A 27,392-nucleotide genomic window follows, 5' to 3' on the forward strand; every position below is an offset into this window, starting at 1 on the left:
AAAAAAAGAGCAAAGCTTAAGAATTTTGTGCCTGGTGTATTTTTGCCAGGACTATATTTGAGGTAATTAATGCTTTGTCTTGAATTTTAAATAAATCTTAAAGATTTATTGATAAAAGATAAAGTGGTCAAAAAATGGACCTTACTAACTGGATGAGTTAACTCAAGAGTGAGTGAGATGAGATAAAAATGATTTTCTTCTCTCTAAGGGAGGATTTTTAAAATTTTAATAATATATTATTAGGAAACATTAAATTTTAGGTAACCTAGTATACTGTGAAGTAATTTTTTAATGCTTATTTACAGATTCTTGATTTCTTAAGCGTGAAAGAAATTAAGAACAACTCTGAAATTCGAAACCAAGAATGTGGCTTCCGGAAAATCGCCTGGGCATTCCTCAAGGTATGTTTTTCATCCATTTTAAACAATGTTTAAAATAATTTTCAAATCTGATGGGCTACTTTTTTCCAGGTCAGTTTGGTTTCATATAAGGAGTTATGATAAGGAGGTAAGATTGCCATGGTAAAGAGTTATTAATTCAAGCTCAGGTGATGCTCATTCAGATTCTTAACTATTTATTAAGTGCTTAGTGTGTGCCAGGTACACTATTTGGCTCTAAGGATCCAGCACAGAGAAAGACACACATAGCCCTGACCTCATTTATTCAACTCAACAAATTATTTATTATTTATGTGCCAGCCACTGTTCTAGTCAATGAACAAAGAAGATAAACTCCTTGACCTCATGGCCTTCATATTCTAGCAAGAAAAACAGACATAAAACAATTGATCATACAACTTAGCATTTATTACAATTTTTATAAATACTCTCAAGTTGGATGGGGTAGATGATGCAAACATCCTGCGGAGTCAGGAAAAGGTCTCCTACAGAAGAGACATTGAACCTGAGCATGAGCTGGATGGCAGTAGTGGGGAAGAGAGGGTTCTAGGTAGAGGCTACAGGCTATGCAAAGACCCTGATGTTGGAAGGAGCAAGGAATACCTGGATAACCAAAAGAAGGCCACTAAGATTGGAGGACAGAGACTGAAGGGGAAATGGTGCCTGAAGAGCTTGCTGAGGTAGACAGGGCCTTGATAATACAAAGTCTTTGAGCCATTATAGCAACAGGGCACCATTATAGACTTTAAAGAGTAATGGGAAGCCATTTAAGGATTTTAAACAAAAGGATGAAATAATCTGATTTATTTGTTAGAAAGATTACTTTGCTGAGTGGAGAATGGATTAGAGAGGGTACAAATGTATGTACTGGAAATCAAGGTAGAAAATTCTTGCTGTAGTCTAGGTATAAAATGATGGTGTCTTGACTAGGATGTTTCAGCAGAGATGAAAGACGTGGATAGATTAATGTTTAAAAAGGGGGACATTTTACTTTCATAATTCTTTTATTTCTGACTTTAAACATAAATTTGAGTTTAAAAAGTCTTGAGTAATTAACCTGTTTTGTATTATCTTATAAAACTTTTCCATTTGTGCATCCATCCATTCAACAAATATTTACTGTTTGAAATGTAAATGGTAAATAGTCTATGAAAATAGTCTATGAAATGCCAGGCACTCTGCTAAATATAGGGCATTCATAGGTAAATTAGACATTGTTCTTGCCCTCCAGTTCAGTTTCTGTGTAAACGTATTACCTATATGATTATGTGCTATGGAGTAGATGCTGTGAAAACCCAGATGGGGCACTTAATCCATGTTGGGGGTTAAAGGCTTTAGGAGAGGTGCAGTCTGCTTGCTGAATGGCAGTCTGATAGGCTTAAGGATCACTTAGTCCATTGTACCTTCTAAAATCTCCCTTCTATGGAAGGGAGATTTCTCCCTTCTTTTGTTATACCTTTTTCTAGACCCCCTCTCATACTAAATGAAAAAGAAAAAGGCAAAAATAAAAACAAAAAAACCGCAAAAAAGGTCACTTTCACATAGTAAACGTTGCCATCTTGTGGTCTTATTAGAAACTTTTCATTCGTTTTATGCTATGGTTTGTGCAGAACTGCAGTATTTACTGTAAACTGCACTTGGGAAACAATGTATTTCACAGCATTTTTACGTTTGTGTCATATTAATTTTTATTTATTTATCCACTTTATGCCATTGATATAAATGGCAGTCAGGAATAAAGCGCACATTATTCTATGTGCATCCTCTATTAGAACACATATCTCTTTCATTAGACTGTAAGCTTTTCAAGTCACTGGTGATTCTTTTTGGCCAATTTGTTGAACATATTTTAGTCCTTATTTTACCAGATCTCTTTGCATTTAATATATCACTCTTCAAACTCTCTATTTTATAATATCATCACTCTCCACATATTAATGGCACATAGAAAGTGCTCCTTGCATGTCTATTGAGAAAGTGACATGAATCAAATTAAAATGCGAATGTTTTAAAACCTGTACCATTGGTTCCAGGACTGTCCTAGATAACTGTAAAGTTATCATAGTGGTCCAAATGAACCCCAAAGGACCTTTGTCCAGATTTAAATGAGACTTTATCCTAATTCTCAGGTAGAGGCACTTTTGATTCTTTTAGCACATATATATGACTAATCTTTTAAACTGAAAAATAATAAAGCCTTATTTATTCAAGTTCCACTTTGTATGTTTTGTAATCATAATGGCAGGATCTTGGCTGAATCTTAGTTGTTTACTCATGCTAAGCAGCATACTAGTATAAACTAAATTGCCTGGTGAATATTAATACAACTTATGGAAAGTATGGTTTAGAATCTGGGCAAAAAATATCTTTTAAAAATGATATTATTCCCTTATGATAAGCTTCAGGCAGATAGTAGTACAGTTTATGAAGGGAATCTCAACTGCTTAATATTTAATGACTGAACATCTCAATTGCTCAATTTGAAACTGTTTTTTTACCCCTCTATATCATAACATCACCTCTCAGCTTACGACCTCCATTGACTTTACATCTTCCCCTAAGAGGGGTAAGGAAAAGATGAGCTATGTTTTTTGCCAACTCTGTTTCTTTATTGATGCCTCATTCCTGAACGCACTGCAATCTGGATTTTGCCTCAGCTACTAAAGCTTCTCCAAACATATCACTATGACTTCTATATACCAAATGATTGAACATTTTCTAGTTCTTCTTTTATCACACCTATGTGCATGATATCACTCTCTTGAAACTCTTGTTACCTTGGTTTTCTTGTCACCATCCTTTCCTGATTTTCCTTATCCCATTCCTTCAGTTCCTTCAGTTTCCTTCCTGGTCTACCACCTATCTCTTTAATATCAATCCTACTCATGATTCCATCTTTAATCCACTTTTCTTAGACCCACTTTTCTTGTGTGTGCCTCAGAATTCAGACATTTCAACTTGGGTGACCCATAGATATCTGACTCCCCCAAACTGAACATCTTCCCTAGATCTCTTACCTTTTCCCCATCTGCTGCTTCAGTTGGTAGCACCACCATCTGTCCAGTCTCCCAAGTTTACAACCTTAGAGCTGCCCTATCTATTTTGGTAGCCACAGGTCATATGTGGCCATTTGAATTCAAATTAATTAGCTAAAATTAAATATAATTAAAAATTAATTTCCACAGTTGCACTAGCCACACTTCAAGTGCTCAATAGTCATGTGTGACTAATGGATACTGTTTTGCATGGCACAAATAGAGAGCATGCCCATCATCACAGAAAGTTCTGTTGGACAGCGCTACCTTAGAGTCTTTCTTGATTCTTCTCTTTTTTACTTTCCAAGTTGCATGAGTCAGTAACAGTTATTAAATATTCCCTGTACTCGGTCCCTTCCTACTCTTGGAGTTTGTCAGCTCCACCTGCCTAAACTGCTGCAAAAGCTCCCAACTGTCTCTACTAATTTGTAAAGGACACAAAAGTTAGCAAAGGTATTTTCTACTTGAGTCATAGTCTAGTGAAAGAGGACCTATTTTGAGTTGGTGAGATTATTTTTCTCATAAGAATCTCCATTTATGTAGCTGAAACATACGTTGTCTTGTTTAATAGTTTTTCTTAATTGAATAGACCTTTTTAAGAAGGTAGACTAAGATATTTTTAAAATGTAATAAGGGGCTCAAACAAGTTTAAGTATCTTAATTACTTTTTAAAAATAATTTTGACTTTTTAAAAATTTAAACATCATGAAATTTTACCACTGAAAATACTGATGCTGAACAAATGGGAAATTTGTTTCTGTGTTTAAATCATATGCATTTTAATCTTTATTACAAACAGTATTATTACAAACAAATGTGTATTGATCACCTCCTTTGAACAAAGTAACACCCACCACAGTAATGTAAATGCTTTACCAACAGTCTGAAGTTGTATAGGCGAAAAGACAGCCATTGGGAAGATATTTTAAGTCATTTGGGCTATCTTGTCAAAATGACCTGGAACTGTGCTTGACCAACTGTGTCAGTGTTCTTTCCTCTGCTTTACAAATCTAAAGAATTTCAGCATGCCATGTTAATCTTTTTAAAATGAGTTTTTGACTATATACTATTGCTTTATTGGATGTATTTTCAATGAAGGTAACATTTTATTTGAATTCTTATTTTAAGCTTCTAGGAGCCAATGGAAATGTAAACATCAATTCGAAACTTCGCTTGCAGCTGTATTACCCACCCACAAAGCCTCGATCCCAATCGAATGTCATTGAGGTTTTTGAGTGGTGGTCAAAATGTCCAAGAAATCGTTATCCATCAACGTTGTACGTAACTGTAAGAGGATTAAAAGTTCCAGAATGTGTAAGTTAATAGCACATGCAAAAAATATATCTTCCATTGTTGAGATTAAATGGTGACATGTTTCTATTTCTAAAAAGATAAAGTCTTTAGAATTATTTTAATAGACTTCTGAAATAGAAAGGGACCTTCAGAGATTATATATTAAGCCTGTAATAGCTGATACTTAAAAGATACTTAAATGAATTTTAAGTACTAAGTATAGATTTCAGTTTTAGGAAAAAAATATTTTTTTAAAATAATACTGATCTTTAAAAATTAAAGATAAAAGAATGATTTAAAGTGGGAGTTGGCAAATATTTTCCATAAAGGACCAGACAGTAAATAGTTTAGGCTTTGCAGGCTATACAGTCTCTGTTGCAGCCACTTAACCTTGCCTTTGTAACGTGAAAGTAGCTACATAGACATATGTAGGTGATAACTAAACAAATGGGTTTGGATGTGTTCAAATAAAACTTTATTTACAAAAACATCATCAGGCTACATTTGGCCCAGACCATAGCTTGCAGACCCATGAATTACAGGCACATTTTTTTACAATATTATTCAAATAATCAATAAGTAATATTTCTACTTCTGTTTTACATAGATTAAAATTATGAATATCTTAGCAAAGCATTTGTCCTAAAATGAGGTGAAACTTTTGCTTTCGTCTCATTGCTATAAGACATTTCAGGCCAGTTGCATATTCTGTAGTTGATATTATAAAAAGTGACCATAGGGTTGGTTTCATTGGTTTGAGTGTAGTTAAACCTATTTTAAGAAATGGAGGATTTAAAAAACTTTAGATCTTTATGTTATCAGTTTCATGATCTTAAAGCCAGAGATACCGTAGTACAATGTCAGAGCCATAATATAACATCTGGTAGGTATTGGTGAAGAGGCGGAAACAAAGGGACAGAGTTACTAAAACTATTTTATGTAACTATTGGAATTCTGTTTTATTCCTTCCCACTTTTAAGGCTTTTGGGTTTAGGACTGTAATTTCAAGCAACCTTTATTTTATTTAGAATAGTGTACAAATAAAAGTAGAATTTTTTTTGGATTACATTTTGAAAACATTTCCATATTATAATGTTTGTTTCAATATTTTAAAAACCATATATGCTAGAAAAGAGAAAAAGATTAACGTGATATATACATTTTCTCATTTTTTATACATATTTAGATAAAGCCATCTTACCGTTCTATGATGGCTCTTCAGGAAGAAAAGGGTAAACCATTGTATTGTGAACAACACCATGAGGCACGTTCAGTAGACACAGAACCTGGATTAGAAGATTCAAAGGAAGTGGTGAAGTGGAAACGACTGCCTGGGCAGGTGAAGTGGTCTCTGATACTGGATTTATTTAGATATTTACTCATTTACCTTAAAAACGCCAACAGCTCCTAGGGTAACTGGCTTCCTACTTAAAACTCTCAGATCATCCTTTTTTTAACCATGATCTTGTCTTTCTATTAATTCACTTGGTAAATAATAATAGACTGCCTATCATGTGCATAAAGGCCCTATCTTAAGTTCTTTAGTGACCTGGGGAGTTTTATTAGTTTGTCAGAGCTGCCATAAAAATATATCACAGACTGGGCCTCTTAAACAACAGAAATTTACTTTCTCATAATTCTGGAGCTGGAAGTCCCAAGATTAAGGGTTGGCAGCGTTGATTTACTCTGAGGCCTTTCCAATTGGCTGGCAGATAGCTGCCATCTTGCTGCTTCTTCATGGTGTTTTTCTCTGCGTGTGTGCATCGCTGGTGTCTCTTCTTATTATCAGATTAGGGCTGTACCCTAGCAACCTCATTTTAACTTAATCAGCTCTTTAAAGACTTTATATCCAAATACTGTTACATTCTGAGGTACTGGGGTTAGGGTTTCAACATATGAATTTGGAGGGACACAATTCAGCCTGTAAATCCACAATTTATGGATTTGTGAACTTTTTTACAGCTCCTGGCTTCTTCCTGAGTCACATTTTGATAGAGATAGGTATATGTATATACCTTTACCACAAGTTGAGCTATATTTAAGCTTTTTCTAAAGTTCTCTTACTTGGTTAGCATATTTTGTAGTGGCAAGAAGCATGACTGATAAAGTTTTGCAAATCTCTTGTTTCCGTAAAGAGTGGAGTGGTTCATTTTATATACTCAGTATATACAAAGAATGACTATTTTCCTAGACCTTTTCACATGCTGTTTTGCATCATATCTGACTTCCTTTTTGAGGCTAATTTTACAGATACATCTTAAAATCAATTTTAAATACTTCAAACATAATAATATGGAGAGAATAATACTTAGACTGTGACCTTGGGGACCTTTCACGTCAGTTGGGGACATGGGAAGCGGTTACAATGTCGTTCACTGTCAGGTATGCTGCAGAGAAGTCTTGAGGAAATATAGCTATAAAAATAGTTGTTTAGATCAGCAGTTCTCAAAGTGTGATTTGGGGACTGCTGGGAGTCCTGAGATACTTTCAAGGGGTCTGTTGAAGTCAGTCTATTTTCATAGTAAGATCATAATGATTCTAATGATTCCATAATGATTTAGTTTTTCTTTTTGACTTTCATTCTCTCACAAGTATACACTGGAGTTTTCCAGAGACTGAATAATACATGATATCACAAGAGAGTGAATGCAGAAGCAGTTATGAAATTCCAGCTATCTTTTATTAAGCCAGATGTTAAAAAGATTTTCAAAAATATAGAACAATTCCATTTTATGTAGTTATTTTTCATAAAAAGAAATTATTTATGTTAACATTTAATGGGTTTGCTCTGTTGTTTATTAAATGATTAACAAATATTTTTTAAATTTCTCCATTTTAATTTCTAATATAAATATCTGTTTATATAGCCACATAAACAAAAGCTTTTTGGAGTCCTCAAAATTTTTTAAGACTGTAAACCACCCTGAAACTAAAACAGTTTGAGAATTGCAGATATGTAGAAGGTGATCTGGAGTGGTGGAAGAAGGGTTCATTCAACAGGTTGGTGGAGCTTGAGATGGACTTTAAAGCATGGCCAAGTTAGGAGTGGGTGAAGAGGACAGGGAGAAATATTTCCTATCGTGGCAATGTTGTAAATAAATGTGAAAGCACCTGTTGTATTCCTCAGGCACTCAAAACTTGGCTGGCTGGAAACCCAAGTTTGTATAAGAGGTAAAGTGGTGTGATAGATTAGGCCCGCATTGTGGAGTGGCTCAAATGGTAGGTAGCCTAATATTTGATTGTGTGGGATTGAGAAATAATGGGAGGTTTCAGGTAGGGAGGAAGCATGATAACAATTGTATTTTAGGACAGATTAACGCTGGCGATGGCAGGTAGATCTTGAGGTAGGATACATCAGAATGAGAGAAAGGTAGCCGTTGCAGTCATTGATTTGTGAGGTGAGAAGGGTCCAACCTTGGGGTATTGGTGGCAAAAGTGAGAAGTAAGAGGTAAATACAAAAGGAAAGACCTAGTGTGAGTTAGTGACTGACAAGGTCGTAAAGAAGGGGAAAGAGTTGAAAATGTTGAGGATCTTTATTGCTGTTATTAAACGTTCATCAAGTGCCTCTTCTGAGTACAGTGTCAAACTCTGGGGATACAAAGAAAATGATGGTGCCCTTAGTATTTTGGCTTAAGTGATGAGGCACAGAGTTTTCCTTAACTACATCTCCTCCTCTACGAGCAGCAGCAAGTGGTTATGAAACTTCCTAACTTTTCCTGCAATTTTTGTCCTCTTTTTATCCCCCTTTCCCTTTTCTATATCATCCCAATAGAGAATGGAGGGAAAATGGTGTCTGATACATTATTGGCACCTAATAAATGTCTGTTGAATTTTTCACCTTTCTAGTAGCTGCTCATAATGCTGCCTCTTCATAATGCTGCTAAATCTTGATGCTACTTGTGAAAAACCTGGTACCAATCTAGAAAGCGGGCCCTTAAACCAATAGTCTTTGATTAGGCCCGTTAAGCTGGGCTTAACCCTCTGAATAATCCTTATTAGCTATATATAGTAATAATAATTACAGGTTTACTGTGATGAATATATAAAAAGACATATGTAATAAAGTACCACATTCATGGCATATAGTAAGGGCCCAATGTATGTTCAGTTGAACTTTTTGAATAATAAGAAAGAAACACAGGAACTAAGGCTCACAAAAGTTGGAAAGAGAGAATTAGGACAAATAAAAGTAAGTAGTATTTTCTACAGCAGATAATAATGCACAGAAAGTTTTGGTTTCATCTGGTAATAAGGAATGAAACATAAAAATTATGAAGGAATTTTAATAAAATTAGTGAATGAGAAATCAATAGGAGGTGATTGATTTACTTTGAAAATACATTTTGGAAGGCAGTACAAATAATGGTTATTTTAAGAGAGAAAAAAAAGAGAATGAATATTCATACATCATGGACTTCAGCTAGGCCTATATGGCATTTATAGACTCAGAACAAGTTTATGGTTCAGCAAAAATCACTTATTAGTTGCTGTCATGAAATAAGGGTGTGACATACATTCATTTTTGTGGCTGTATAAAAATAATGTGGTAGTGACAGCTTTAGCGTATCAGATATTGAAATTTTCTATTCATATTTTGGGTGAATAGTGCTAGTTAGGCATGGAGTATAAATTCACTTGATTTTCAGGAGAATTGAAACTGATTCTCTGCTTCGAAAGTAATTTACTATGGTTTTCCATCATTCTGCTTATTTGCTTTCCTCTTCCTCTGCATCACAGTACAGGGACTTTTTAAAAAACCAGAAACTGCAACAGCTACGATAATGGAAGTTAACAGCTAGCTTTCATATTTTAATGTTTCTTCATCTATATTGGCAAAATGTCTGTTTTTCAGGCTTGCCGTATCCCAAACAAGCACCTCTTCTCACTAAATGCAGGCGAGCGAGGATGTCTGGGTCTTGCTTTCTCCCACAATGGAAGAATACTAGCAGCAGCCTGTGCCAGCCGCGATGGGTATCCAGTTATTTGTGAGTAATAATCCTTCTGTTTAAGCGGATTGTAGTCTATACGGAGGATGTTTTTGGGGTTTTAAAATTCATTGAAATCTTAATTTGAGTCATCCACCAGTACGACTAAATTAAAATAGATTTCCTCAAGTAAAGTAACAATTCTCTTATAATAATTTTGCACTTTGCTATACAGTGTAGGTCCAGAAATAGAATGACAAGGATCAAATGAAGGATGATAAATTTATTTTTAAAACATTCAGGAGGTATTTTTTAAGCATTTTCTACTTTAAATATAGAAATTTTGCAACATGAAGGATTAATAAATCTCTTGACGAATTTTAATCCAATTTTAGTCAGTTGATAGTAGTGATAATTTGATTATGAAAGCCCTGAAATTTGTTATGTGCAACTAAGACCTGGCACAGCCAAATAAATAAGTATTTTTTAAGAAGAAAGAAAGAAAAACTTGAATTTAGATATACTTACTGCTTAAATCTCAAAAAACAAAAGAAGAATCTTTGTCGTTGTTTTTTGATTATGGTGTGTCTACTAGGAATTCATTTAGCTTATAGGATGTGCAGATTGATGTTTTTCACAAGTTTGGGAAGTTTTTCATCTTTATTTCTTTGAATGTTCTTTCCACCCCTTTCTATTTCTTCTCTTCTTCTGTAACTCCCATCATTTCTATATTGGTACACTTGATGGCGTCCTACAGGTCTCTGCACCTTTATTCATTTTCCTTCGTTTGTTTTTCTTTCTGCCCCTCTGACTGCGTAATCTCAGTTGACCTGTCTTCAAGTTTACTGATTATTCTGGCAGTTCATATCTGCTGTTGAGCCCCTCTAGTGAATTGTTTATTTCAGTTATTGTACTTTTCAACTCCAGAATTTCTGCTTGGTCTTTTTTTATATACTCTATTAATTGGTAAGAAATAATTCTCACACCTTCGTTCTTTAGATGTGGTTTTCTTTATATCTTTGAACATATTTATACAAGTGAATTTAAAGTCTTTATCTAGGAAACCAGTGTCATAGACAGTTTCTGTTGACTGCTTTTTTTCCTGTGTGTGGCCATACTTTACTATTTTGGGTTTTTTTTAGGGGTGTGTCTCCCTAGAAAATTGCATATTTTAAATATTACAATGTGGCAACTCTGGAAATCAGATTCCCCTCTTTACCCCCCCTCCATCTGTCCACCTGGGATTTGTTGTTGTTGCTGTTTGTTTAGTAATGTTCCTGGACTAATTCTGTGGTCTTTATCCTTTGTCAGGTTTTACCCCTGGAGTCGTTGCTTGGTTAGCTTAGTGGTCCGCTAATGGTTAGAGAGGGATTTTTAAATGCCTGAGTGAACGGGTCTCCCAGCCTGTGCCGAAGTGCCGTGTGTGTGTGTGTGTGTGTGTTGGGATATGTTTTCAATTCTAAAATAGGGAGTTTACAACTTTGCCTTAGCCTTTACTTACTGTTTGCACAGTCCTCAGGGCAGTCACAGTAAGAGACAAGGCCTTTCAGGTCTTTCTTGCACAAGTATGTACACAGGTATGTACACAGCTTTTCATGTGTATGTGTTCTTCTAGATTCCCCAGAATATATTGGAGCTTTTCAAAGTCCCCTATGGACATCTCATTCCCAGTTTTTCCTTTTGAATTTCTTGGTCAGCCTCTTCTTAGGCGCACCTGGTATCACTGTGTCAGATAGCCACACCACTGATTATTTCATGCACCCTAGAGTTACGGCTCTTCACACAGATCATGCTCAGAGCCAGCTCAGATAAAGCCAAGCCCTGAGAGTGGAGCCTTTCCGGGAGCTGCCAAGCTGTCCAGCAGTGATAAATCTTGGAGATGGGGCTTTGGAGATCTTCAGGCCTCTTCTGCCCCATCCCATAGCTGCTAGGCTGCTGGTTTTCTTCGTAGTTTCAAGGCTGTTGGTTTTTAAGTCTACTTTGGAGCTTGGGAGAGGGGAATGGGAACAGGACAAGTTAAAACACCACAGAGCTCAGTGTTCTTACCAAGATTTCAGCTGTTTTCTTTAATAAATGCTCCTCAGATTTTTGCAAGCCTTTCATTTCCAGAGTTCTGAAAAAGTTAATTTTGACAATTTTTGCCAGTGTTCTCGTTGCTTTTATGGGGAAGCAGATTTTCCGAGGTCCTTATTTTGCTATTACAGAAGTTCTTATGTACTGCTTGATATTTTAAAGAGCAGTTGGTTTTACCACTAGGTGGAAGTAGAGACTTGGAAACTATTTTCTGTGTTAAGTTGTTATCTTAGATTTCATTGTATATATACGTAACATAGCCATACCACAATGCCTTGTTTATCAGGTTAAACCTCTGTTCATTCTCTGACAGTAGTGTCTATCATTTTTAGTATTAGAATTTTTTTCTCACAATAGCACAGTTTAAATTTCTCATTGCTTCGAATAGTTAAATTTTGGTTGGAATTTGATTGATTTTCAGATAAAGTAATACCTTATTCATGAAAGACCAAATTACAGAATCTTTGAAGTGAATTGCAATTTAAAAGTTATTTGAGGGACTTCCCTGGTGGTCCAGTGGGTAAGACTCCACACTCCGAATGCAGGGGGCCTGGGCTCAATCCCTGGTGGGGGAACTAGATCCCGCATGCATGCTACAACTAAGAGTTCGCATGCCGCAGCTAAGACCCGGCACAGCCTAAATAAATAGTTTTTTAAAGTTATTAATAAATTGATTATCAAAGATTATTAGGATTGCTTTGAAGAGATAAGAATAATTGTTAATTGTAGCCCATTATAAAATTTTAGGTATTTAAATTCTTGTGTCTAAAGCAAGTGAAAACTTACTTTTAAGTAGATTTTGACATTTTTTAATACTGAAAATGTCTTTGGTGATAATATTCTTATAGACAGTGCTTACCTGGTATACAAATTATTATAAATTATGAATTTTTATGTTATTCGGTTAAGAATCCTCTGTCTGGAAGCATACTAATTTTTGAATATTTTCATTAGTATATGAAATTCCTTCTGGACGTTTCATGAGAGAATTGTGTGGCCACCTCAATATCATTTATGATCTTTGCTGGTCAGAAGATGATCGCTATATCCTTACTGCATCATCTGATGGCACTGCCAGGTTAGTATACTTGAGAAGTACTTGCTGTGTTTGCTGCTTGCCCTCAAAGACAGCAGAGAGAATATAAAGTGATATAACTACTCTTATGCTTCAGTTATGTTTTGCTTATCAAGGAACCGTCATAAACATGCATCATACAGACTCACTGATTAAATAAGAAGTAATGAAAACGTTTTTCCTAAAGACATTCTGTTAAATATATTTCGTTTATGTAATATATAATGTTTCACTGTCTTTAAATGATCATTTTGTACACTCTTTGATTAATATTTTGAGATGAAGTTCTTAAACAACTGAGATTTTTCCTGGACTATAAACTCTTGATGGCAGGGATTCTGTCTCCACTGTTAGCTGGATGCAGAGGCCAGGACATGGTGCTGCTCAATGCACAGTGTAGGGTCAGTAAATGAATACGCACCTTATGTTTTAAGAGCTTAATAGATTGTCAACTATTTGCATTTTTCAAAATGTCAGTTTGAAAATAATTTAGCCCCTTCCAATTTAATAAGTATCACAGTAAGATATTTTAAAAGTTACTTTTTTAATCTGTTACATTTATTTCCTACCTCTGTTGTCTCTTCAGTATCCTTCTCTATTTATTTTTTCCTCTCAGAAGTATGTTCAAATCTCCTTATCTTAAGGAAATCTTTTTCTAAACTCCTCCTGCCTTTCAGGCTACCACATTATTTTTCTTTCTACCCCATCAAGAAGCATTCTACACACACTGTCTTTACGTTCCCCCAGTTAGTCTGGCTTTCACTTCCACCATGCTGTGTAAACTTTCTTTGAGAGATCTGCAGTTTCTTACTAATTTTCGGATCCACTGGCTAGCTTTTGTCCTTACCCTGTTTGCCTTCACTGCAATAGTTCATTATTGAGCAGTCCTGAAATATTTACAAGTCATGGTTTTCATTGACAACCTCTTCTGTTTTCTTTTTATCACTCTGACCAATTCTCATTCTCCTGTTCCTTTTCTTCTGCCTGTTCTCTGTAAATGCTTATCCCCAAGATCCTTTATTCGATGTCTTCTGTGGTTTGGTGTGCTTATCCTGGTCTCTCTCATCTCCTTGGCTTTGAATCTCACTCATATGCTAATGACTTCGAGCTCCTTCTCTTTTTCTGAATTCAACTTTGTATTACACACTTCTGTCCGGATTGCCCAATGGCACCTCAAATCCATAACGGAAATCACCAAATTTTGTTTTCCTTTTTTAGCCCTCATATAGTTTTTAGTGGCATCCTTATCCACCCTGTCTCCCAAGCTGGGAACTCAGAGTAGTACTCGTGTTTCTTTTCTACATACAGGTAGTTCTAAAGTATATTAATTCTGCCTCCTAAAAGTCTCACATTCTGTCACATTCTTTCTATCCTCACTGCTGTTGCCTTAATTCAAGTCCTTGTTATCTTTTGCTTAAACTGTTGCTGCTAAGCGTTCCCAGTGTTCACCCTCTAGCTCCTCCATCCCTGCTATGCTAAAATTCTTTCCAAAACCATCTTTCATAATGTCTTGACTTTAAAAATCTTTGCGCTTTGGAAAATATTCCAGTTCCTTAGCATGGCATGACAGGCATGACCCTCACTGACCTTCTGTAGTCCCTTGTGCACGTCCCATGTACCCTCCGCCTCACCCACACAATCTTTTCAAATACCTTTAGCATCTTATCTTCTTTGGCATCTCCATGTTACCTGTCGACTCTTCCTATGCTGACATGCCCTTCTCCTCCCCTTCCTGCCCAACTCATTCACTCAACACACATCTAAATGCCTTTTGTAAGCCAGGGTGGGCTCATAGTCATCATTTAAAACCCAGCTCAGATTTTACCATTTCTTGAAGTCAACTTGGGTTTCCTCGCACAGCATATATTGTAGTAAAGGATCTTTTTTTCTTTATGTAGCTTGGAAGTTGATACTAATTTAGGACTCTTTACATCCTAAAAATATTGTTGTGAAGGATTAACTGAATGAAGAGAGAAACATTGTGGCTAGAACGAAAAAGACAGTGGGGTTTTTGAAATAGGTGAAGAATACTTACACTGAATGAGCTAAAGTCAAAAGGAAGAGAACCAGAGTTGCTAATGCTCAGAAGTGGCAGGAGGTCGGGTTTCTGCCCAGGTCTTCTATTATCCCCTGGGGTCACCGTCACCTGTTACTGTTAGTGTCTCCTGAGTAACTGTTTTCCATTGGTTAGCTCTCTGCTAGATGGGCTTAACCTAAATCTCCATCTTTAGTTATCTTCAGTATAACTTGAGAACACTACAGATCAGCAGCTCCTAATATAATCAGAAAGACTTGTCCATGTGTATTGGCTCCCAAATAGACCCATAAGGACCCACTCTGCCCTCTCTTCACACATATTGTTTTAACTTCGGAATGTTTTTTTCTTTCCTAATTCTGATAATTTGTTTGTGTGTTCATCTGGTCTTTACAGATTTGTGTATCACTGTTCTTCTCTGTCTACGGTCAATCTGATTTTTTTTCACAAACCCATTAATACATTTCTTTTGATCTTGGATTCTACCATTGCTTGGGTGATGAAAGCCATCATTGATACCAATTCCGCTTTTATGTAAAAAGCTTTTTATTTTAAAATATTGTGTCTGTTCTAATTATATTGAGCTGTTTTTAAGGTACAGTTGCTTCATTTCTTCTTGTTATATAGTATTTCAGATAATGCTGCTAACATTTATTAGCAGGCCACTGAAGTTTTTATCTTTTAGCATTCTCCTTAATATTCCCTCCAAATTAGTGATTTTGTTCTTTCTATAAGTACTATATTTCATGTTACATATGTTCATTGAAAGTATTACTGTGGTAAAAATGTTTATGCAGTGACACACATGCTTTACTTTTACTTGAAAACATGTTCTTTCACTTCCTTCATTTATTAGTTTGGATTCTTAGTAATTAAAGATCATATCCTGTATTTTAAGCAGCTGCTGAGAAAACTTATAGAATGTTATTCTTGAATAGCAACTGTATTTTTTTTATAGATAATTTTGAAAAGGACTTAATTTGCTTCAGTTCTTAGACAGTAATTAAAACGGTGAACTATAAATCCCCATAATAAAAAATTAATAAGTTCTTCTAATTCTGATAACTTAAATTTTTAAAAATCGAGTGCTTCACACTCCTAAAGCACCTGTTTGTTCCTAGATTTTGCCTATTTTTGCATATTGACTTGCAGACTATCTAACATGATAGTTTAACTCTTAGAGTTTACTCTTGTCAAGACTGTAGCAATAACAATATTAATTTCTTTTAAATCACCTATTATATAAAGGAAGAGATAACAAGAATATTAAACATAAAGTGAGTGCTCAATGTTAGATAGCCTGTTTTCTATAAAATATTGTAATGATTTTAATGTTATTTTAAGTATTTATATAGTAATTTCAACGTGCCTTCTAAGTCTTTGAGATCTTTATGTTCATTATCTATGCTTCGAAATTACAAATATAAAGTTAATAGAATACCCTCTTCTCTAAACCCTCAACTGTAAGCACTTTGGAAAAACAATATACACAGCCTAAATGGGAAATCATTGAAATTTCTCCATTTTATTTTTTACTTATATTGTATTAAATGCAGTATTTTACCAACTATTCAATGTGTTTACTCAATGCCAAAAATAGGTAGGTTTAAAAAGTACAGACATATACAAGTACAGTTTTTCATTTTACAGTATAGATTACAATTAGTAGAGGAATTAACCATTATGCTTGAAAATAACTATAAGAAATAGCTTTGTCAAACTGAAAGAACTCTGGCTATCAAATAATGTCATCACATTATTTTTATTGTTATAAAATTTACCATTGGTTGTTGTCACTTGCTTACTTTTATAAAGTCCATTGCCCATATTGGTTCTTAGAGAAATGTCTGCCTTTCAGAAGCAATATGTAACATTTTTATCCTTTTCCAGGATATGGAAAAATGAAATAAACAATACAAATACTTTCAGAGTTTTACCTCATCCGTCTTTTGTTTACACGGCTAAATTCCACCCAGCTGTAAAAGAGCTGGTGGTTACAGGATGCTATGATTCTGTGATACGTATATGGAAAGTTGATATGAGAGAGGATCCTGCCATATTAATCCGACAATTTGACAATCACAAAAGTTTCGTCAACTCTCTCTGTTTTGATATTGAAGGTATGTCCAAGAATATATTCCAGTTGAAGGCTAGTTACATGAAGAATTTAAAAAAATTTTCTGTTTCACTAGGATAATAATTATTTAAGCTTGAGAGTGACTTTATGTATCAGATAAAATTAAATATGTTTGTGCATATTTAGATTTATGTATATTTTGCAGATCATATGATAGACCTTGGCATAAATTTGGCACTGAGGGAATTGTTAGTTAATTTTGAAGTCAATAAATTTCTAAACATTTTGATTCAACTAATCTTTGCTGTAACAACCAGTCCTGTTCCAAATTGCAAAATATATTTCATTGGATTGGTGATTATTCTCTAGTAGGTTTTTTAAAGGGCCGTTTTATGTAAAGGGTAAAAATGAGGAAGATGGGGGGGGAAATCCCAGAGGAATATTGAAAATATATATTTTAAATGTAGCAACAGGATTTTTTTTTTAAGTACAGAAACATATAGAAGGGAGATTTGCAATTATTTAAAGGTTTAATCTTAGAATATGAGTATTATGGATAGTGTTTTAAGGACATAAAATATAGATTATTTTGTCAGGTGAAAGAATAAAGAAATTCATTATTAAATAGTCACCTTTTCTATTATTTCAGATACTAGGTGTGTATAGCTATAATTAATTAGTATGGGATCCAGATCAAAATGATAATACTGCTAATGTACTCAGTTCAACCATAAGGATGTTTATAAGTAGGAACCCATTCAGGAAAGGTCAACCAAGGATAGGAAGGCGTCTGAAAATTCTGTCATAATAGAAGTAGCTCAGATTATAAAAGAGAGATGAAGAATTTCTTCAAATATTTGGTTAAGATGTGAAGAAAAGAGAAATCCGTCTACGTTGCTCTGTAGGTAGAAGTAGGGCCAAAGCTGCAGGAAATAGATTTTCTTTGCTCAGAATTAGAAACAACATTCTAATATATAGAGCATTTCATCAGTTGAATAAGCTACTTTTGTGTAAAATATTACATTCACAGTTGCTGAACAACCATCTGTTCATAATGGTTTGTAAGATATTCCTGACGGGTTATGAAGTTGAAGATGATCTCTGAGGTCCCATTCAACTGTAAGATGGTTTGACTCTAAGAAATGATACTGAACTGAAGCACCTGTTATTTATTATTTTATTCATTCCCTGGTCATTTATTGAGTTCCTACCAAGTCTCAGGCATTATGCTAACAGTATATATTAGAGTATAGATGTTTTTCCAGGAATATAAAATAGATTATATAGGTTAATAAAGGTGAGCAATACAGATCATATTGGATATTTCAAATAATTTGTTTAGCTTTGGAATTTGAGCCACGTACACATAAACTGAGATGCTCATTTCTTTTTGTATTCAAATTCAGGTAGGTGACAAAGGGAAATAAATCATCAAAAATAATTCAAAAGGGTGAAGAATTCATTTAAGATAATTGGGATCTGATTGTTTGCTGTTTGGACTTTTTTAAAACTGTAATGCCTTTTAATAGCCCTTCAATTCTTTGTTTTATTGGGATGTGTTTTCCCAATTTCATAATATTTGTTTCAAACTCTGTGTGACATTTATATGTAAGTAATTTTATTTTTTTAAATAGGTAATCACATGTATTCAGGAGACTGCACAGGGGTGATTGTTGTTTGGAATACGTATGTCAAAGCTAATGATGTGCAACACTCAGTGCGTCACTGGAGTGTAAATAAGGTATAGAGCCATTTCATATTTGGGGATTTAATTAAAGAAATGGGAAAAAAAATTGAACCACATGACTTGAAGATGTCAGGACAGATTCACTTTGTTATAAAGCAGAAACTAACACACCATTGTAAAGCAATTATACTCCAATAAAGATGTTAAAAAAGAAAAAAAAGAGAAAAAAAAAGATGTCAGGACATTCCGTTCGTTCTTTTCAAAGAAATTAAGGTTTTCTCAGTCCCTGAGAAGTCAATTATCATGTCTTCCTGATGGCTAATTGATAATATAGCGACGTAGTGAAATTTTCTTCATTTTGGCTAGGCTTTGGTTTCTTTTTTTTTTGAGCCCTAATTTGCCCTATGGTATTCAGGGATCCATTACTGAAGTTTATGCAAAATGAGGTATATGTTATATCACCATCTATACATAATAACTTACATTTTCTGCTATTCAGATTCTTTTTTTCTTGGTCTCATAACATCACTAAAAACACTGTGTTCAAGGTTTTGTTAACAGTGCTATCCCTCAAAATTATGTGATCAAGATTATATAAATATGAGAGGGCTTATCATTTAATCACAGTAATTGTTTCATTTGAAATATACTAAATTGACAGAAACAAATGAATGATCTCATTTTTGAAGCAGAGTGTTTTAAAGATGGCTTGTATACCAAGCAACTTTGTTAGTGCATATTTAGTATGTTTAAGTTAAAAATACAAAATGAATCATTCAACCTGAGTTGTTTTTATAAATATTGATATAGTTTTTGTCTTACATGCTATACCTGTGTTCTTCAGTTTTGTTCTTCTTCATAATAGATTATAATTGTCCCTGTTTGAAAAAAAGACATTCTACATGAAAAAGAATTTCCAGGAACTTTAGTTAAATCTGTTGAGGCTGTCAGACCTGTTTAAAAACCAGTCTATTCTATTTTTAGTCATTCTCATCTAGTCTGTCAGATTAATGAATGATGGCTTGGGATTCATGTTGTAGCCTAATTTCACACACTTTGAAAAGAACTTTCTAATTACTTACATATTGATACCTAGAGGATTGGCAAGGCTCCAAAGGCACCATTTCTAATCATTTGAGTCTACAATGCAGAGTGTATTATTTGTATTAAAAATCATGTATTTCTTTACCTCAATATAGTAACCAAAAGGCAAATATACCTTGGAAATCTGCCTCCTGGTGGTTACTTGAGACAGTCGAAAATAGAAAGTTAGGAAATGAGCTGGGATGTCTTTTTAGTAGCTTATGTCCTGGGACAGATGGGAGACTGCAATTTCTTACTTGGTTCTCTTCAACCAGCAGTGGGGGGAGGGGTGCTGGGTTATACACATCTGTCCCTGAAGATGAGGTGCCCATGTGCTATTGCACACAGTCCTTGGTATAGGGCATGGTCTTTAGAACTAGGGCTTGAGCATGAATATGATAAAAATATGAAGGAATTCGTTAACAGATACTACAAACACTGAATCTACCAGCAGCTTTCTCAAACCTGTACCTAACACTTAACTTGTTATGCAGCCCTGGTTTTGATTTTGCACATTTGCATCTGTGTAAGTGTTGCTCCAATTGCTCACACCTTCAGCAGTGCATCTCCACCTCCAAATCGTTGTAGCTGGGCTCAGTAAAATCCCCATCTGTGGTATCAGTATTTGACTTTATTCTGTAACTTGTAAAAAGCTGACAGCAGGTTTTAGCACCAAATAGCAGTAGGAGGGGCTCAGGTGCTGATACTAGGATTGTAGCAGTTTGTACCCCACCTCAGCTGGTGCCAACCCACCTCTGAAGAGGAGACCCTCTAAGAGAAGTGAGCAAGAATAAGGGGTCCTCAAGGGAGAAGAAGGCTAATTCAGAATTCTGCCTACAGGTTAAAGCAGACCCTCTCTTGACTCTTTAGACTTTAGTTTAAGCAGTTTTGCATTTGCAATTTTTGTCTTTCTCCTGGTAATCGAAACAAGAACCTTTGGAAAATGTCCTTATACACGGCTTGTTCAGGCAGATTCTCTTTCAGTGTTTGTGTCTTTCTTGACATCATTAATCAGGTCTACTTATAGTCTTCTTCTATAAGTAGAAGATTTAGCTGCCTTAAGTATCCAAAAAAAAAAAAAATTACAAGCTAAGCTAAATTATTTCAGAATAAGATGCTGATAATTTACCTTTTTCAGGACAAGTGGAAGTAGATGTATGAAGAAATAATCTGAGACTGAAATAGAACTTGAGAGCTAATTCTATACTTAATTTTGAATTTATAAAAATTGGAAAGTTTCTTATCTGATGATAGACAGTGTAGTGTTAGAAGATGTGTTTGTAGAAAGTGCTTCTTGTTTGGGAATATACTACAAAAACACTAATTAAATATGGTGTTACATAACAACCAAAAAATACATTTTAGCAGCTTTATTTTCATCCTTAACCTGAAGTTACTTGGAATAATTTTGCTAACAATTTTAAAACATCCTGTATTGTGCAATCGAAAATGACATCTTAAAATTAAATTTGTACACTTAAAAGGGCTTAACTTTAGACAAATTTTACAGTGGTAATATTTTATAATCTTTTTTAAAATCATTTTAGGAAATTAAAGAGAGTGAGTTTAAGGGGATTCCAATAAGTTACTTGGAGGTTCATCCCAATGGAAAACGTTTGTTAATTCATACCAAAGACAGTACTTTGAGAATTATGGATCTCCGAATGTAAGTATATTTCAGTATTTGCAGGTTAAGTGCTCATAGAATAAGTAATGATTTAATTCATATTTATAAAGTGCAGCTGTGGTTCTCAACTAGAGAATTTTGTCCCTCAGGGGACCTCTGGCAGTGTCTAGAAACACTTTTGAATGTTTATTCCAGTATCTGGTGGATAGAGACCAGAGATATCACTAAGCATCCTGCAGTGCATGAGACAGGCCTCTGCAAAAATTATCTGACCCAAAATATGAATAGTTCTTAGGCTGAGATGTAGTCTATTGTTTTTTATTTTCACAATAAAAAAAAAGAAACTTCTGCCATCGAATATCTTTTATCTCTGTGATATTGGTTTAACATAGTATTATGATCTACTATCATGCCTGAATGAGAGGGCTTTTGATTCATACATCCTTGTTTTTCTTTTTTGTTTTATTTCTAAAAGAGGCAAATGAAAAGAGATACTCTTAATGTAAAAGGCAGAAGCAGAGTTCTAGGAAAACCAGCATGGACTTCTGGTGTGCTTTGGTTTTGACGTTAGAAGTTCCTGTAAAACAAATGAGAGAAAGCTATTTTATTAAATTTCATTATTGTATTTAGAAAGGCAAATGTGGTAATCTAGATTAGTTTTTTCTGCAATTATCACTTTAGGGCTAACCATTAAGCCCTTCAGTATTTATGTAGAACTGTTTGAGACACTGGCATGGGTGCTGTAGGAGAATGATAAGCAGAATTTGTTCATCAGGAATTTATAATCTAGTTGTACTACCTCCAAAATAACATATGAAACACTTAGGCTACATTGTGAGATCTTCAAGGACTGTAATCTGCTTATTCTTTTTTTCTATACATCGTACCCACATCATACCTAACAGATAGCAAGTACTCAGTAAGTATTTTTAATGAATATAAATACATAATAAAAGGATTGTATTTTTCATGGCAACGGTAAAGCTGATAGCTATAATATAGTCTTCTGTTAAAGTCTCTGTGGCAAGACTGGTCTTTGAGCTCAATCTTGAAGGATGGGTAGAATTTAGACAAGATGGCAGTGTCCTCACTAGGGTGGAAAACATGAAAAGCCTGGAATAAAGTTTGGAGGTAGAATAATAGAAGCTGTATTCAGGGCAGAGTGAGTTAGTCTGTATGAGCATGGGTTTCTTGCTAAGGAATGCTGAGAGAGAATCCAATAGAAATTAGAGCCAGACTTTAGAAGACCAGGCCTGCAGAGTTTGGTTGTTCTCTTTTTAAGCAGTATAGTATTCAGCCTATGACCATGCTTGGGCTCTAGAGGAAAACTGCTTGCAGTCAAATACTGCCTGTTCCACCCCTTACTAGCTGATTAATCTCCCTGTGTCTCTCTTTCCTCATCACTCAAATGGAAGAAATAATATACCATCCTCATAAGTGTTTTGTGAGGAATAAACTAGTTTATACATGTAAAGTACTTAAAACATTAACAGACATAGCAGAGGTGTTTGACCCAGTAACCTTAGGTTTAGTTATTTATGTTAAGAAAATAATCATGAGGCAGTGCAAAAAATATATATATACACAGGGTTGTTCACAGAAATCATATTCATGGTAGGGGAAAGCTGGAAACATCCTAAGTGTTATCCAACAATAGAAAATTTCTTAGATACATTTAGACAATGATATAATATATGCCTATTAAAATGATAATGCGTAATCTTTATTTTCTGACATGATGGCCATTATTCATGATTCCTTGTTGACTGAAAAAAGCAGATAACAGAGCAGTATGTGTAATATCTTCTCTGTAAACCAGGGACGATACTAGTACCTACCTGGCACATAATAAGCACTAAAACAGTGTTAGCTATTATTATTCATAAATTAAAAAGCCTAGAAGGTTATATACCATATTTAATAGATGATTCAATAATGTTTTGTCTAATACTTCTGCAACAATCAAGTATTCATTGTTTGATTTTAAACATTTATCACATGGAGAAAATATAAGAATATAAAAATTCTGTTCAGTTTTTAGTAAACAATTCAAATGCTACTTCCAAAGTAGTCTTTTGCTCCATAGCTAGAAATCATCTCTCTTATCCAAATCTGAAAAGTACTCTTTCTGTTCTTCTTTTGTGGCACTTTCTACATCCACTTTCTATTTTGCTTTAATGCATTTCTTCTCTCTCCTGCTAAATGATAAGCTCCCTGAGCTCTGGGACTATCTCTTCTTTATTCTGCATCCATCATAGAATGTATCCTGCATAACAGATTCTCACAAGTTGTTTGTTAAATGCAAATGAAGTATTTAAAAGTCTTCCTACCACCGGTCTTTTAAATGGGTAAGACAGGTTGCATTTGTAAAATCTTTTTGGTTTCTAGATTAGCAGCAAGGAAATTTGTAGGTGCAGCAAATTATCGAGAGAAGATTCACAGTACTTTGACACCATGTGGGACTTTTCTCTTTGCTGGAAGTGAGGATGGTATAGTATATGTTTGGAACCCAGAAACAGGTAAATAATATTTCATTGAACTTAAAAATTTTTTTTGTTTTGTTTTTGATGAAGTATAAAAACTACCATTTTATGGAATAATTTTCAAGGAAATTCTGATTTCAGGTTCTCAGTTATGTTTTTCAAAATTGGAAAGCTGATAATGGAATTCAGCTGCAGACTAAATTTATATTAAATTCTGTTCTTTATGGTTTTGATATCTTCATGGATTTAGAATTTCACATTGTAATTCAAGGTTTATTCTTTCCTTGCTGGTAATGAGATATTGTTGATCTTAGAGAAGTGTTTAATGAGGACTGTAATACAAAACACAGTGTTATAAGCTGAATTTAAAGTACAACTAAGTATACAAATGGTTAACCATCTACATTTTTATTAGAAACAAACATACTCCTGTCAGTTTTGGATGTCTGAAACTTAATAGCAATTTTGCTGTAATTCAGTTTTTTTTCAATAACATAAACTATGATATTGGGCAGTTCATTTGTGCTTCACCTTGCTTTTTAAAAGAAAAGCCAAAACTACATAAACATTTTTTTTTAGCAGTAGAAAGAATTTTATAAAAGTTACTTTAGAGTTTATTTAATGAGCAGTATTTGACTTCAGCTTCTTATTTTCTTCATCTTTCCCTTTAGGCATTTTTGACTAGTCAGTTCACTTACAGTTTTGGTTTTTTTTTTCTTACTGTATTTTGATACTTCAGCATCAGTTCATAAGTGTTCATAAATCTCTTTTCCCCGGCAATCAGTGGAACTGGATACTTTGCTTTTTGAGTTCTGATTTTCAAACTTAAACTTCTGCTGTAGACCTCTTTTAGTCATTAATAATCATATGCATCTTTAAAGCAGATGGTACGTCAAACAGCCTCTGGAAGAAAAATAGAAAAAATTAATTCCTCACTAAACCTCTCCCAACCAGAGTTTCTTTAGTTTTAATCCTGACATTCCTCCCCTAGTTCTCCCTGGAGTTCTTTGTTAGCTGGCATTTGCTCAGCTCTGTCAGATCTCAGAGTCAGGTCTCTCTACTTCCAAGCTCTTTGTCTTTATTTTGTGCCTTGAATACCTCCGTGAAGAGGTTGGACTGAAAAGTAGAAAAAGGAGGGCCAACAGAATGAAAAATAAAGATAATTATTTAATATAGTGGTACTCAAATATTTATAAGTTTTTAAGGTGTTCATGTAAATAACGTGAGCTTTATCATTACTATAAATCTTTTTTAATAAGCTACAGAATAATCTTCTAATGAGAAGTATCTGAGATGGTACAAATTATTGAATGTCTTTTCTTATTTAGGAGAACAAGTAGCAATGTATTCTGACCTGCCATTCAAGTCACCCATTCGAGATATTGCTTATCATCCACTTGAAAATATGGTTGCATTTTGTGCGTTTGGGCAGAATGAGCCAATTCTTCTATATATTTATGATTTCCATGGTAAGTCCACCACTTGATAAGAGGAGAATATTTAGAGTAACCTTTACATTTAGACTGAACCGGAAATTATGAGCTCTGTGAAAACTGTCATCCTTTGTATTAACAAAGCTCTCTTGAATATACTATGAAAGCCAAGCAACTTAAAAAGATCATATTATTATTATAACATTTTATTTTTCCATGAGCACTATTATTATGGAGTTTAAATATCATCAAAAGTACACATAATGGTTGTGCTCTTACGTTGTAATCACAGAAAGGTAGTCATCACTTCCTTTGTAAATCAATTTAAATAAATAAAATTCACCTAAAAATTATTTGGGAATATGTCTAAATTTAAAAGATTAAATAACATTTAGGAAATATGGATCTGTAATGTTTTTACTTGAATATTGAGTTAATTTTCCTATTCTTTGTTTTTCTTTTTTACTAAAGCACATAGTTTAAATAAGTTGTAATCTTGAGAGTTTCTTAACATAAAAAGAAGGCAAAAAAATCAAGCGTCAATGAAAATGAGATCTGGAATTAGAAATCTAATGCCTTTTTCTACTCTAAAATTACACTATTCTATAATTTTGGAAAATAATAAGGAAATAAAGACTTTGGACACATTTTTCAGAAATAGTATGGCATTATTAGAATTATCTGGATTTATGCTATTTTTCATATATTTCTTTAATTTTTGTCCTGAAATTAGGATTTCATTGTTCTGCATGGTATTGATAGTGCTGACACTCTCAAAATTGCAGTTCCATTTTCTTCATATATTAATTATTGTACAAAAATAAATGGTTTTTATTACTCTCTTTGCTTTGTTTAGGATATCATTCACTGTTTTTGCTAAGCTAAGACGGCTTCCACACAATGTCATAAATGCATAAATATGCAAATATGTATACAGGTAACATTGCTGTGGAACTATCTAGACAGAGTGTTTAAGTTAATGAAATGCAGGTGGTTAAGCTTACTGCATTAATACAGTGTGAACTGGTTAATGTTTGTGATAAGTGCTAAGTGTTAGACAATTGAGTTAAGCTCTAAACCTGAAGTTCTTGATCATAGTATGGATTTTTTTATGCCTTTACAGGTGAATTATATTAGAAAATAATGTGTAAAATTGAGATTTATCCTGTTTTAAAGAATTTTACAAAGAAGAAATAATAAATTTCTCTGACACATATTCAGATTTACAGAACAGTATTACTGATGGTGGAATTGTTAAACAACACAATACCACTTACTATTACAAACAATTTAGCAAAAGTAAACACTGCCTGACTATGGGAAAAGACAAGTGGATTTCTCAAATCATCCAGTGTCCAAGTTTGTTGTCTAGTTCAAACATATGTCCTGAAACAGGTTTTTCTTTCATACACTTTAAATCTTCACGGAGAAGAGTTATACCTAATTACTTTGTAATGGGAACTGTTATATAGGAAATAGGCACCCAGTTATTTCCTCAAACTCTTCAGAAGTTTCACCACAGTTTTCATTGAATTTCTATTTTGCTTTTTAGGCTTTTGAAATTTTCACTACAAAATGCAATTTAAAGCTCCAGTCTCATCTTTTTTCTTTGGTTTATTTTTTGTCTTTGATAGAAGTTCATCAGTAGATTAGCGCAGTTAGGTTTGTCCATTTGGTTTTGTGACAATAGAAATTTAGACTAAGAAGTCCACTCTAGAAGCATAAGTAGAAAGAGCCAAGTGTTTAGGAGTTCAAAAACATTAGTTTTAGGCTCAGTTCTGTTCCTTTAGTGGCCTTGCACAAGCCTCTTGCCTTCCTGAAGCTCCATTTCCCTATCTAGTAAATGGTCCTACAACTACTAATTTCTGTCCTACCTAAGAGATTTTTTTGCGAGGGTGCTATGAGACAGGGACTGTGAAAGTACTTTGTAAGCTGATAAGCACTATACTAAAACAAACAAAAAAGATGAAGTGGGTTGTTACCATGCTCATCCAACCTGTATACACTTGACTCTATGGGAACTTATGTTTTAACATGCTGATAAGCCTCTCTGTGTGGAATGAAATGGAAAAAAAGGTTTTTTTCCCTTTCTTTCACTCTTTCTGTTGGTCAGCCTTTTCCTTTTATTTATTAGAGTGTGTACCTTTCTAGGTCAGTTGTATTAGAA

General features: G+C 34.2%; 1 protein-coding gene across 9 annotated transcripts in view; it reads left to right on the top strand.

Moving 5' to 3' along the window:
• Positions 1 to 27,392, top strand: part of AHI1 (Abelson helper integration site 1) — a 210,286-nt gene that overhangs the window by 34,105 nt on the left and 148,789 nt on the right. For all 9 annotated transcript variants that reach the window (XR_451825.2, XM_057527846.1, XM_057527848.1 and 6 more), the window contains 10 exons: positions 306 to 401; positions 4,562 to 4,747; positions 5,913 to 6,065; positions 9,580 to 9,712; positions 12,680 to 12,803; positions 16,726 to 16,955; positions 18,547 to 18,653; positions 21,230 to 21,348; positions 23,698 to 23,828; positions 25,121 to 25,261. Coding sequence is in view for 8 of the 9 variants with exons in the window: in XM_057527846.1 (XP_057383829.1) it covers positions 306 to 401; positions 4,562 to 4,747; positions 5,913 to 6,065; positions 9,580 to 9,712; positions 12,680 to 12,803; positions 16,726 to 16,955; positions 18,547 to 18,653; positions 21,230 to 21,348; positions 23,698 to 23,828; positions 25,121 to 25,261 (1,420 nt within the window). In the remaining variant the exon portion in view is untranslated. The remainder of the gene's footprint in view (positions 1 to 305; positions 402 to 4,561; positions 4,748 to 5,912; positions 6,066 to 9,579; positions 9,713 to 12,679; positions 12,804 to 16,725; positions 16,956 to 18,546; positions 18,654 to 21,229; positions 21,349 to 23,697; positions 23,829 to 25,120; positions 25,262 to 27,392) is intronic.

This window comes from Balaenoptera acutorostrata, chromosome 14 (assembly GCF_949987535.1).
Source record: "Balaenoptera acutorostrata chromosome 14, mBalAcu1.1, whole genome shotgun sequence".
Taxonomy (NCBI): domain Eukaryota; kingdom Metazoa; phylum Chordata; class Mammalia; order Artiodactyla; family Balaenopteridae; genus Balaenoptera; species Balaenoptera acutorostrata.